Source organism: Pan paniscus, chromosome X (genome assembly GCF_029289425.2).
Source record: "Pan paniscus chromosome X, NHGRI_mPanPan1-v2.0_pri, whole genome shotgun sequence".
Classification (NCBI taxonomy): domain Eukaryota; kingdom Metazoa; phylum Chordata; class Mammalia; order Primates; family Hominidae; genus Pan; species Pan paniscus.
Window position 1 is genome coordinate 140663260 of NC_073272.2, and position 13586 is coordinate 140676845.

The following is a 13586-nucleotide window of genomic DNA, read 5'->3' on the forward strand; positions in this document are numbered from 1 at the left end:
TTTTATTCAAAGATGTTTCTGTAACTCCACTCAGCATAACTGGGCCATAATCAGTTTGGAATAAATGATTTTTGGTCTCACTGGATCCTTTACCTTTTAGATCTTGCTCACTTTTCCACATTTATCCCCAATTCAAGGCCTTTCTAGTTAGGAAGAAAGTGTAATTATCTGGCCTCACACATATTATGTCTCAAATATAATCTCTCTCTTCCAAGGGTTTTTGTATATTTTCCAAGGAGACTGGGAGAAGTGATCAATGAATTCTAAATAACCAGCTGTCTCCTTGATTCAGATTTGGAGGCAGCAGCTCCCTGAAGAGCCCCAGATCTCATTTCCACCCAAGCCTTGGCCTCTTTTATTAAGTCATACGCAACCCTGTCCCCACCCTCCAGAAACAGCTATCCTAGGGGTGAGATATAACTCCTACCCTGAACTTTGCCTGTCCACCATGTAAAACAGCTTTGTTTCTTGCTTCATATAAGACTCCAAAAAGTAAATGGGGTCTTATCATGCTCTCATTTCCATTCTCCCTGAACCTGCTCTGCTCCTCTTCACGCTGACATTTTCCTACTAAAGCCAGGCTCAGAGTCAGAGACTTGCTTTCTGAGACTTCTGTTCCCTGGCCCAGGAGTAACAGCCCATGGTTTGCTGAGTGCTCACCATGTAGCAGGGAAAGTTCTAAATGCTTCATGGGTATGATCTCATTTAATCCACACCTATGAGGTGATTAATATGAAGATCCATATCTCATTTAATCAACACTGAGGTTTACCAGTACAAATACAATATCTTGCCTCAAAAGGCCTTAAACAGTACGGAAATGTGTTATCTAAATTAATTAAAGGTTATAAAGTCAAGTTGGCTCCAGACATGGTAAAATGAGGACATCTGGACAGATATAAAAGAGAACTCTGAACCCCTCACATCCTCCTAAACCTTTCTAAGAGGCAGTCCTCTCAAATCCCCAACCAAGCTGCTCTGCATTAAACATTTCAATGACTTAACCTGGGGCAATGGCCTCACACAGGTCTGCAGCTTCTTCTCAGCAGCCACCCCCTTCACTGCTCTGAACCCTCCAGGCCCAGAGATCTCAGCATAGCCCCCAGATAGCAGTACAAGGTCTGATTTAAGAGATAACCAAGCATCTTGCTAATTTCCATAGGGAGGAATCTGGGACACATCTATGAGTGGGAATTCTAAGGATGTCTGTCCAAGGAGAACGAAATGTTTGTTAAGATCAGGCTATATCTTTATGGGTGCACTTGCCCAGGATCCGGGACTTAATGTTAGCTGGAGCACCTGAAAGTGACATGTTGGCTATTTGGAGTTTGAAAGTGACAATCTACTATGTTGGCTCTCTGGAGTCTGAACTCAACAGCTGCACATAGGCAATAAGGATTAAGGGGCAGAACTTCCCTGGCACAGTGTTAAGGAATCCAAAAGCTCAGAGAATTAGGAGCATTACATATATATGTCCAGGTTTACGCCTATTGTTATGGTCTAATTATTAATACTGCTCTCTTTGCCGTCTGCTCAGCCAACCCTTAACCATGCCACCCTGGAGGACCCAGAGAACACACCCTTTGCCAGGGCTTTAAGAAATGCGTTGGTGAAGGGAGCATCAGAACCCTGACAAAGCCCTGAGGTAGCTGTCCCCAGCAGCCTGGAGATGACAGCGGGGAATACTAGGATTGGTTGTATTCCCTGATTTCCATGGGAATAATGGTAGTCAGAGTGACAGTGGTAGAGGCCAGTGATAGCACTTAACCATTAAAAGACAATCATTTCTTTTTTTAGTGCTTGATATTTATTGAAAATAATGCCAATGCTTTTTCCAGGTAGTATTGAGGAGCTGGGCTCAGTGCTTGTTTGTTTTGTTTTTAAGTACTATTTGTCCAAATGCACACATCTGTGGGACTGCTGCAATTTTGAAAGAAAAATGACAGCTGTGTAAAACCAGTGCATAGGAAAAAAGAAGTGTCAACAATTTGGCTGCCAGGCACACCGCGCCCCTGCAGCAATCTGGTGGGGCAGGGGAGGACACTCGGAGTAGGTAGAAAACTAACCAGGCTGAACGGCCCCTTCAGGGGTTGGTGAGCTGTCCAAATCAATGTCTGAAAAGGCATAGCCAACTCTGGCATTTTCCAGGTTGGTCCTGATCTCGAAAGGTGGTAGTCTGTAGGTGGGATGTGGTGAGTGGATGTGAAGTGGCAGCATAGTTCTCTGGGAAGATGTAAGCCTGGCAGCAGGGCAGGTGGCAGCAGCAGGGCTATGGGTGGTCTGCGGAGTTTGTAACAGGGGCCTGGCCAATAGCTGGGGTTCAGGACACAGTTCAGATTAGCAGGGGAGGGATCCCGGGGATGGCCAGGGTAGATGACACTTCCAAGCACTTCCGAGTGAGTGAGGCTCCAGCCCCGACCCCAGCAGCAGGTAACTGGAGCGCTATTCCTGGAACAAAGACAAGCACTACGGAGAAATGAAGAGAGAGAGCAGACGGGCGCGGGTAGGTAAGGGGACCGGAGGGCAAGGGGGAGAGCAGTGGCTCCTGGCGGGGTGAGGGCTGCGGGGAGGGGGTGGCGGCGTGCAGGGCCCTCCCCCCGAGGCCCGAGGGTCGAGGGCCTAATAATCATCCTCTTCTTCGTCGTCGTCGTCGTCTTCGTCGTCATCCCAGCCAAAGCACTGTTTCATCTCATCGAGGAAGGCCCGGTAATCACCTAGGATGGGGCTATCCATCTCGATGTAGGGCACCACCCACTCCTCGGCTTCCCCGGTGAGGAGGCTGATTAGGAATGCCACCTTCATGGCGTCGTTGCAGAATCGGTTCTCGTTCACGAGCATGTAAGACGCCGTCTGCACGATAAACTCGGGGAGCCGGGAGCTCTCGCCATTAAACGTTTCGGGGAAGGGCACCGGGCAGCTCGGCGGACGTACCTGGCGCAGCAGACTGGCCCTCTCGCACACCAGCAGCCGCAGCTGTTCCATGAGCTGGCTGTTCTCGATGCTCAGGGCGCGGTGCCGCATCAGGAGCGCGTGCAGCAGCAGCACCAACTCATCCACCATTGCGAACGGCCTGGAAGGACAGGACTCGGCTCGGTTCGGCTCGGCCAAGGTGCGCACGGAGGCTTCGCAGGAAGTGCGTGTCCACGGAGGCGCTTGGTGGCCAGGGGCGGGGGACGGGAGACGGTGCGCGCCGGGGTCCGGGAGGCTACGCAAGCTCCGCCCACGAGGCCATTCGGACGGACGGTGCGCCGGCGCGACGGGGGAGGGGCGTGGCCAGGCTGGGGAGGGGGCCGCGGCGGCGTGGGGGCGTGGCCGGGATGGGAAGGGTGTAGACAAAGAGGGCGTGGCCAGGAAAAGGATGCGCTGGGTCGCTGAACCACCGGCTTGTGGTAGGTCTCTCGGCGGGCAGTTAAAGGCTGGGATAGGCTCCCCTAGCTCCTGGTTGTGGGGCCTGCGTTAGCAGAGGACCTGGCGAGCGCTGAGTCCGGTCTCACAGAAGGTAAATTTGTTCAAACTGAAAGGATTAGCCACCCTTCTACCTAGGTAGCTTGCACAACTCAGTGTTCCTTCGTGGGTCTGTGGCCACCAGATTCTCTTGGCGTGATGTTTTATTAACACATTTTCTTTCTTATTTAAATCTCACTCAGAGAAGTGTTGACACTGCTGGCTGCCCTGTGGGAGTCACACTTCCTTTTAGGATCATGAAGACCCTCAGGGGGTCCTGCCTTTCATGAAAAAGGTAGTATTTAAACAGTGACTTCTTTAGTAGGGAAATAATATGGTACACACACACACACACACACACACACACACACACACACAAAACCTAAGTAGCAAGATATAAAAAAGTTCTGCAAAATCAGCATCCAATAGTCAATTGCAGGCATCCCACATATCTTTGATTCTCTATTTCTTGTCTTGCTATTAGTGCCGTTGGCCACTGGGTATTATTCTGTACTTAAAAATGAACTGTTAAGATGTTTGTGTTTTTAAATAATTTTGTTTTTCTACGTTGAATGGATCCCTGATTCTAGAGCCAACATGAATTGTTGGCTCTGCTTTCAAATATATTGCCAATTCAATCACGTCTTGTCATTTCTACCACTGCCACCCTGATTCCTAGCCTTTCTTTCTCACCCAGACTGCTGCAACTAATCACTTAGCTTTCACTCTTTTCTTCCTATAGTATATTCTCCATAGAGTAGCCACGGGAATCCTTTAAAACAAAAATTAGGGCTGGGCGCGGTGGCTCATGCCTGTAATCCCAGCACTTTGGGAGGCAGAGGCGGGCGGATCACGAGGTCAGGAGATCGAGACCATCCTGGCTAACAGGGTGAAACCCTGTCTCTACTAAAAATACAGAAAATTAGCTGGGCGTGGTGGCGCATGCCTGTAATCCCAGCTACTCGGGAGGCTGAGGCAGGGGAATTGCTTGAACCCTGGAGGCAGAGGTTGCAGTGAGCCGAGATAGCTCCACTGCACTCCAGCCTGGGCTACAGAGCGAGACTCCGTCTCAAAAGAAAAAAAAAAAGATCCCTTCACTCTCCTGCTCAAAATCCTCCAACAGTTTCACCTGAGAATAAAGAGCAAAGTTGCAGCCAAGGCCTACAAGGCCCCTCCTTCTATCCTGTGCCTCTTCCCATTTTCTGCTGTGCTCTAATCACTGTCCTCCTTGCTGATTCTCACACCCATCAAGCAGTTCTGGCTTCATAGCCTTTGCATCTTCTATTCCTTCTGCCTTGCAAGGCTGTCATCCCAGTTGGCTGCGTGACTCCTCCTACTGCTTTCAGAGAGAACTTTTCTGACCACCGGACCTATCAGAGCACCCTGTTCTCTGCCCCCAATCTGTAACCCTTTACTCTGCTTCATTTATCTACATAACATTTATTGTGCTACCGGCCACCATGTCGTATGTATATACAGTACTTTGCTCATCATCTGCTTCCATTTTAGAATATATAAGTCAAAGAAACACTGCTTTTGCTATCTGGTCTATCCCTAATGCCTAGAAAAGTTCTGGCCCAGAGTAGAGGCTTCATTAATGTTTGGCGAGTAAAATAATCCCAGAGTGAAGATGCTGAGATGAAAATTAGAAGTTGTGGCTGCACAAAGAGTCAAAAAATACTCTTCAAATTGTTAAATGTAAGGTTGGGCGTGGTGGCTCATGCCTGTAATCCCAGCACTTTGGGAGGCTGAGGGGGGCAGACCACCTGAGGTCAGGAGTTAAGACCAGGCTGACCAACATGGAGAAACCCTGTCTTTCCAAAAAATACAAAATTAGCCAGGTGTGGTGGGGGGCGCCTGTAATCCCAGCTACTTGGGAGGCTGAGGCAGGAGAATCACTTGAACCTGGGAGGCAGAGGTTGCCTGAGCCGAGATCACGCCATTGTGCTCCAGCCTGGGCAATAAGAGCAAAACACCATCTCAAAAAGAAAAAAAAAAAAAGAAAAAAAATTGTTCAGTGTATTTTATCTCTGACCATGAATCAGTCTCGATTGTGAAACAATGACTGATGTAATAAAACTGGCTGAATAGATTTTTAAAGAAATTCAATTCGGTCCTTTAGGATAGAATTGAATGATCATCCATGGAAGTAGGAGGCTGGGAAAGAGCAGAGAAACAGGGCCAAGCCCCAAGCAGGGACACGGGGAAGATCACAGTGGTGAAAGGATAAGCAGTGAAAAAAAGAGATAGGAGGAATGTGAGCTTTTGGCCTCTCCTGTGCTATGAGCTCCGCCACCTGAGAAGTTGGCAGGCAGGGATCCACTCTCACTCTTAATTTTATCTTCAGCACCTGGCAGTGTTTACTAGCTGCTCCGTAAATATTCAGTGTAAGGATTGAGGGGAGGGATGTGAAATGTGGAAAGTAGGTCTCTGGCCATCATGCCCATTTACAGTTCAGAGTACAGGATGGGCCTGACTGGAACAGAGGTAGTGTCCAGCTTCACCTTTCATATCCAGGCCCTAATACAGGAAGAGTACTCAGGGTTCGACTCCTGGGAGCACACTTTCTTTCTTTCTTTTTCTTTTTTTTTAGACAGAGTTTTGCTCTTGTTGCCCAGGCTGGAGTGCAATGGCACAATCTCGACTCACTGCAACCTCCGCCTCCCGGGTTCAAGCGATTCTCCTGCTTCAGCCTCCCGAGTAGCTGGGATTACAGGCATGCGCCACCACGCCCAGCTAATTTTATATTTTTAGTAGAGACAGGGTTTTTCCATGTTGGTCAGGCTGGTCTCAAACTCCTGACCTCAGCTGATCCACCCGCCTCGGCCTTCCAAAATGCTGGGATTACAGGCGTGAGCCACCGCGCCCGGCCTAGAGCACACTTTCTGTAGCAGACACTGGGCCAGGTGATTGGCAGGGCTGTCACAATGACTCATACACAAGGACCAGACATGGGAATGGGCATTTTAGAGCCAGAGACCCAGGAGGTAAATATCTAAACCTAATAAAGCAATAGGTTGATGGTGCTATACCATCATGCCAACCTCTCTAACTCTAAAGCCCGCCCATGCCCTTGCTCTGAATAATTAATATGTGCTGGACCCTTGTGACTTCAGTGGGCCCACGCAGGTCTAGTGGGGAACCAGAGATGATTAGGCAGATGCTGCCCTAATTTTCTCCCTACAACCCCACAGCAGAGGGATTCAGGGAGGAAACCAGACGAGGCAACCACTATTGTTCCCTCTGAGTGTGCTCTGAGACCCTGGAAGACAGGAAATGTCCTGCCCAGAACTGAGCAGTGACTTTGGGAGGTGCTTCCCTGGTTGGAGAAAGGGAATGGAGACAAGCAGCTTAGCACTGACTCACAACAGAAGCAGTCAGGAAGAGGTATGTAGTATCAGTTGATAGAAGATGTAGAATCTTAATGCTCATTTTAACCAGCTTCCAGGTGCCTGTGAGGCTCTCCCACCAGTGCCAATGCATATCAGCACTTCCTTCTCCATTCACCCTGCTCACAGCTGCATGTCGCCTTCCTCATTTTCTTTCCCCCTCTCGAGTGGCCCTTAAATGTTCCTTTCCACTTAACGTGAATATGCTGGGGGCAGACACAAGTACTCCCTGTGACAAGTACTCATAGGGAGTACTTGTCTCGGGCCAGTAAAATTTATCAGGACAGCTCTGGGTTGGAACGCCCTAAGGGTGGCTTAGACTCCACCGTTTGGCAAGAGCACAAGTCCAAGGCACTCACTACCACCATGTTTCAGGCTCCAAACCGTGCCCTGGTACACATCAAGCATCCAGAGTGTAAAATTCTCTTGAAATGAACATGAAAATTTCCCATGATTCTTGAGCCACCAGATGAGTGTGCACACATCGACTGGGTGAACTAACTCAGCACTCAAATATACAGCCAGGAACAGAAACAGCTTCGGAAAGAATATTTGTGAGAGGACTGGATGAATGCTGCCAAGAGCCAGATCTCTTCCCACACAGACTTCCCCATCCCCCTTCTTAGCCAGGTGCACCTGGGACTGCTTTGTACAGAAACCGCATTTGGAGGGCAATAGAGACCTCTGACCCAGAGAGAGGAATGAAGAGGCACAACTTCCTCCCTCCTGTCTTTGCCCTCTCCAGCTTACTAAAGTGCTGGGAACATTTTTACGTGTTTATTAATGTACTAAATTGATGTATTCTTATGGTTGAAATACCTGAAATAATATTGATGTCTTAAAATAAAAAAGGAACATTCTTAAGACCTCTCCTTCTCACAAAATATCACTTAATAAGATTGTTGCAAATTCAAATTTTGCCCTCTCTTGTTCTCTCTCTCTAAGGAGACTCAACGCTTCAGTTTCTTAGATGATATAGAAAAAGCGTGGTGCAAATAAAGTCATAGTTCCAGATATAGAACTGGAAAATCAGCTCTCTATAACTGAAAGATTTTTATGAATTAATGTTTTATGTTAAGTATTTTGTATTCTTCATGTATAGGCTTTTGTATTGCCATAATATAGAATTAATTGCCTGCAGTGTGCTGCACTAGATAGTTGTTAGTTTTTCTCTTGCCTAGTTATTTTAATATAATTGGTCACAGTGATTATACAAGAGTTTATACATGTGTTTTGTTTCTGCCATTTTTGTACATTTTAGAAAATATCTGGCATCATGTTGAATTTGTTCTTATGGATCTCCAGAAAGTGATCTGTTATCATCTGTGTTTGCCTGTTTTGTTTTAACTGTTTAATAGCCTCTCTTTTAGATTGGCTAGTTACTTTGATCTAGACTCAGTTTTTCACGAGGCAGAATGGGTGTGGTGAATTGAAGGTAACCACAAATTATTTGCCATTCAGCAGAGAGGTAGAAATAATTTTCCCTGCCTCATTAATCTGGGGTGGCCCTGTGACTTGATTTGACAAACACAATGTGATGCAGTGCCTTAAAGTTTATGAGACAAGGCCTTAAATAACTGAAGATTCTGCCTTTGCCACTTGGTACACTTCCTATTAAGAGCCACCCACCATATGTAAGAAGTCTAACTACCATGGGATCATTATACTGTGAAGAAGCTGAATCTAGCCACGTAGAGAAAGAGAGATCATGTGGAGGAGCAGCAAGACAGTAAGCAAACATGAGACTGAAGCTCCTTTCTTGGACTTTCCAGCCTAGCAGAGCCACCACCTGAATGCAGCTGAGTGATTAACTCCAACTGACCATATATAAAGCAAAAAACAAAACAAAACAAAACAAACAAACAAACAAAAGAACCATCCAGCTGAGCCCTAACTGAATTTATGATCCACAGAACCATGAATAAATAGAATGCCAGTTGCTGTAAGCCACTAAGTTTTGAGATAGTTTGTTACCTGGCAGTAGAGGACTTAAACATGGAGAAACTTAGGGTACGCTGCAGATAAAAGCAGGAGCCCCATATTAAAAAAAACACAATTTCTGAATCTACTGCCCTGTTCCGTGTTCTTAGATTTATATTTGTCTATTTGGCATCCATTAATCACAAGGCCAAACTAATGGCCAAAGTTCTTTGCATCCTCCTTGCCATCCAGAGCCCATACTCTTAAACTACTTCCTTTATCTAGTTCTCATGTACCAAGCCAATATTTTCCCTGCTCTAAATTAACCTGAAGCCAGGTATCAGACAACTAGTGATCTGCCCTATCCCCCTAAACCAGCTGGAATTATTCGAACTACCCCATTCTAAACCGTTTGGCCTGCCCTGCCTTGCCTTTCCCACAGATACGCCAGTGAAGACTATAGCTTCCACTCACTCCTTTCTGCCTCCTGGTGTTCACCCACGTGTCCCTGCATGATGTGGTGAGCCTCCTCCTACTTACATTGGGAAATGTAAGTAACAAAAATCTTTCAATTACATTGGCCTATCTATGTCATCACTCAGTCATCTCCATAAATTAAAATCCTGCAGGTACAATTGGGACACATGAAAAGTAATCCTCTCCTGTGAGGAACTCTGAAGCGTGTGTTTGTGCATGAGTGCCTCTCTTTCCTTGTGTGAGTGTCTGTAGTCAAGCAGACGTAAGCATATTGCTGCCCTGTAACATCAAGGATGCTGCATGTAGGGAAAACTGGCAGTGTCATGGTATGACAAAGATAGAATCAAAAGCAGCCGTGTTTACTCCAGGGAATCTGTATGCCTATGTAAAAGCAGTGAAGCACATTTCAGGGAAACATTATGGAAAAAAAATAATTTTTGGAAAGAGGAGTTCTGTCTTCATACTGTTGCTTGCAACCTTTGTGGCTTGAGTAAGTCATTTATTCTTTTTTCTGAGCTTCTGTTTCCTTATCAATAAAGTGCATCCTACTAATATCTATATCATAAGGCTGCAGTGAATATCAAATCATAACATATAAAAGTATCTGGCAAACTACAAAAAACTTTTGTGCACAGATTACATATTATTGTTCACTAGACAATTGAGATTTAGTAGCATTGCAGTGACTCATATTAACTGCATGTGAAGTTTAATAGGTAGGTAGTTCTCTTACGTTAACCTAGTATCCATGAGTTTACCCATGAAGTTTAAAAGTCTAAAGTATACCTTTGAATAACTAGCTGGAAGAATAAAATAAGGTTATATCAGGATCTTGCTTTTTGTCAATTCAAAGCATTCTGCTCTTATAAGTTTTTTAGGGGAAAAAAAGGCATTTATTATTATAGTTCAAAGACCTACATGTTAAATTTTCTTTTCTTTTCTTTTCTTTTTGTTTTTTTTGGCAGTTCACAGTACTTTTACTGGGTAATTTCTAGTTAACAGTAGCAATGATGATCACCTTGAAAATCTTGTATTTTGTGGTGGTTTTCTCTTACATAAGCCTCTTGCTTTGTTGAAAGCATAGATTCTTTTTTTTTCTCTTATATATATATATATTTTATTATACTTCAAGTTCTAGGGTACATGTGCACAGTGTGCAGGTTTGTTACATATGTATACATGTGCCATGTTGGTGTGCTGCACCCATTAACTCATCATTTACATTTTCTATTTTGTCCTATCAATCTGGAAAAAATCCATACTACATCTGGGATATGGATACACAATCTCCTCTCAGAGTAAAGAGGCAATTATATCTCCAGAAACTTTTCATCACTGTAGACCATGGTGGTCTTCCTTGGAGAGGACAGCAGTTCCAGGGACATATGAAAAAGAGAAAACAGGGTTTCTCTCGGCCTTAGAAGTTTCTCTGGCCTGCATCACCTGAGCCAGCATCCTCTCCTCTCAGGTTCTCTGGGCTTTCCTGCTAGCCTCCTTCATGGCCCTTGGCATCTCCTAAACACTCAGTGATTATTTTTGTTTTTAATTTTTAATTTTTGTGGGTACATAGTAGATGTATTTTTTGTGGAGTACATGAGATATTTTGGTACAGGCATACAATACGTAATAAACACATCAGGGCAAATGGGATACCTGTCGCCTCAAGAATTTATCATTTCTTTGTGTTACAAACATTCTAATTTTACTCTTTTAGTTGTTTTTAAATGTACAATAAATTATTATTGACTATAGTCACCGTGTGTGCTACCAAATACTATGTCTTGTTTATTCTTTTTTTTTTTGAAACGGAGTCTCAGTCTGTTGCTCAGGCTGGAGTGCAGTGGCAGGATCTTGGCTCATTGCAACCTCTGCCTCCCAGGTTCAAGCAATTCTCCTGCTTCAGCCTCCTGAGTAGCTGGGATTACAGGCACCCACAACCACTCCCAGCTAATTTTTATATTTTTAGTAGAGACGGAGTTTCACCATGTTGGCCAGGCTGGTCTCGAACTCCTGACCTCAAATGATCCGCCTGCTTCAGCCTCCCAAAGTGCTGGGATTACAGGCGTGAGCCACTGCGCCCAGCCTTGCTTATACTTTCTATTTTCTAACTATATTTTTGGACTCATTAACCACCCCCACTTCCCCCCTAGGCCCCCACTACCCTTCCCAGCCTCTGGTAACTATCATTCTACTCTCTATCTCCATGTGTTCAATTGTATTTTTATTTCCCACAAACGAATCAAAACATGCAAAGTTTGTCTTTCTAGGACTGGCTTGTTTCACCGAACATAATGTCCTCCAGTTCCGTTGTATGTGTTTGCAAATGACAGGATCTCATTATTTTCTGTGGCTGAATAGTACTGCATTGTGTCTATGTACCACGTTTTCTGTATCCATTCATCTGTTGATGGACACTTACATTGCTTCCAAATCTTGGCTATTGTGAACAGTGATGCAACAAACACGAGATTGCAGATACCCATCAGTATGAGGAAATCAATACACTGATTTCCTTTCTTTTGGGTATGTTCCCAGCAGTGGGATTACTGGATCATATGGTGTCTCAACTTTTATTTTCTTGAGGAACCACCAAACTGTTCTCCTTAGTGGCTAATTTACATTCCCACCAGCAGTGTAGAAGGGTTCCCTTTTCTCCACATCCTTGCCAGCATTTGTTATTTCCTGACTTTCGGATATAAGCCATTTAAACTGGTGTGAGATGATATCTCATTGTAGTTCATAATTGCATTACTCTGATCAGTGATGTTGAGCACCTTTTCATATGCTTGTTTGCCATTTGTATGTATTCTTCTGAGAAATGTCTATTCAGATCTTATGCCCAATTTTTCAAAGGACTATTAGATTTTTTCCTATAGAGTTGTTTAAGCTCCTTACATTATTGTGGTTATTAATCCCTTGTCAGATGGATTGTTTGCTAATATTCTTTCCCTTTCTGTTGGTTGTCTCTCCACTTTGTTGATTCATTTCTTTGTTGTACAGAACCTTTTTAACTTGATGTGATTCCATTTGTCCGTGATTACCTTGGTTGCTTGTGTTTGTGGGGTACTGCTCAAGAAATTTTTGCCCAGACCAATGTCCTAGAGATTTTCCCCAATGTTTCTTCTTTTTTTTTGAGGTGGAGTCTCACTCTGTTACCCAGGCTGGAGTGCAATGGCATGATCTCGGCTCATTGCAACCTCCACCTCCCAGATTCAAGTGATTCTCCTGCCTCAGTCTCCAGAGTAGCTGGGATTACAGGCACATGTTACCATGTCTGGCTAATTTTTGTATTTTTAGTAGAGATGGGGGTTTCACCATATTGGCCAGGCTGGTCTTGAACTCCTGACCTCAGGCGATCCACCCACCTCAGCCTCCCAAAGTGCTGAGATTACAGGCATGAGCCACCGCGCCCAGGCTTCCTGAATGTTTTCTTTTAGTAACTTTATGGTTTGAGATCTTAGATTTAAGTCTTTAATCCATTTTGATTTCATTTTTGTATATGGCAAGAGATAGGGGTCTAGTTTCTTTCTTCTGCATATGGATGGATATATAATTTTCCTGGCCCTATATATTGAACAGAGTGTCCTTTTTCCAGGATATGTACTTGGCACCTGTGTTGAAAATCAGTTGGGTGTAAATAAGTACATTTGTTTCTGTGTTCTTTATTCTGTTTCATTGGTCTTTGTATCTGCTTTTATACTAATACCATGTTGGTTTGGTTGCTATAACTCTGTAGTATAATTTGAAGTCATGTTCATGTGATTCCTGCAGTTTTCTTCTTTTGCTCACAGTGGCTTTGGATGTTCTGGGTCTTTTATGATTCCATATAAATTTTAGGATTATTTTTCCTATTTCTGTAAAGAATGTCAATGGTATTTTGATAGAGATTGCATTGAATCTATAGATTGCCTTGAATAGTATGGACATTTTGACAGTATTGATTTTTCCAATGTCTGATCATAAAATATCTTTCCATTTTTTTGTGTCTTCATTTTCTTGTATTAATGTTTTATAGTTTTCATTGCAGAGATCATTTGCTTTGGTTAATTCCTAGGTATTTTGTTTTATATTTGGCTGTTGTAAATGGGATTACTTTCTTGATTTCTTTTTCAGATTATTTGCTGTTGGCATATAGAAATGTTACTGATTTTTGTACATTGCAACTTTACTGAGTTTGTTCAATTCTAATAGTTTTTTATGGAGTCTTTAGTTTTTTCCAAATATACCATCATCATTTGCAAGCAAGTATAATATGAATTCTTCCTTTCCAATTTGGATGCCCTTTATTTCTTTCTCTTGTCTAATTTATCTAGCCAGGATTTCCAGTGCTATATTGAATAACAATGATGAAAGTGG

General features: G+C 44.0%; 2 protein-coding genes across 2 annotated transcripts in view; one reads left to right on the forward strand and one right to left on the reverse strand.

Moving 5' to 3' along the window:
- Positions 1–1784: 1784 nt before the first annotated feature.
- LDOC1 (LDOC1 regulator of NFKB signaling) lies at positions 1785–3250 on the reverse strand. Its single transcript, XM_003804566.5, has one exon. The coding sequence runs from the start codon at positions 3058–3060 to the stop codon at positions 2620–2622; it is 441 nt and encodes a 146-aa protein (XP_003804614.1). The 5' UTR covers positions 3061–3250; the 3' UTR covers positions 1785–2619.
- Positions 3251–3326: 76 nt separating this feature from the next.
- MAGEC3 (MAGE family member C3) overlaps positions 3327–13586 on the forward strand; it is a 671639-nt gene continuing 661379 nt past the window's right edge. Inside the window, 2 exon segments of the mRNA XM_055106666.2 lie at positions 3327–3389; positions 9196–9303. The gene's annotated coding sequence lies outside the window, so the exon portion shown is untranslated.

What these genes read in the sequence shown, in the direction of transcription:
- LDOC1 (XM_003804566.5), bottom strand. Translation starts at nt 3,060, where the DNA reads ATGGTGGATGAGTTGGTGCTGCTGCTGCACGCGCTCCTGATGCGGCAC.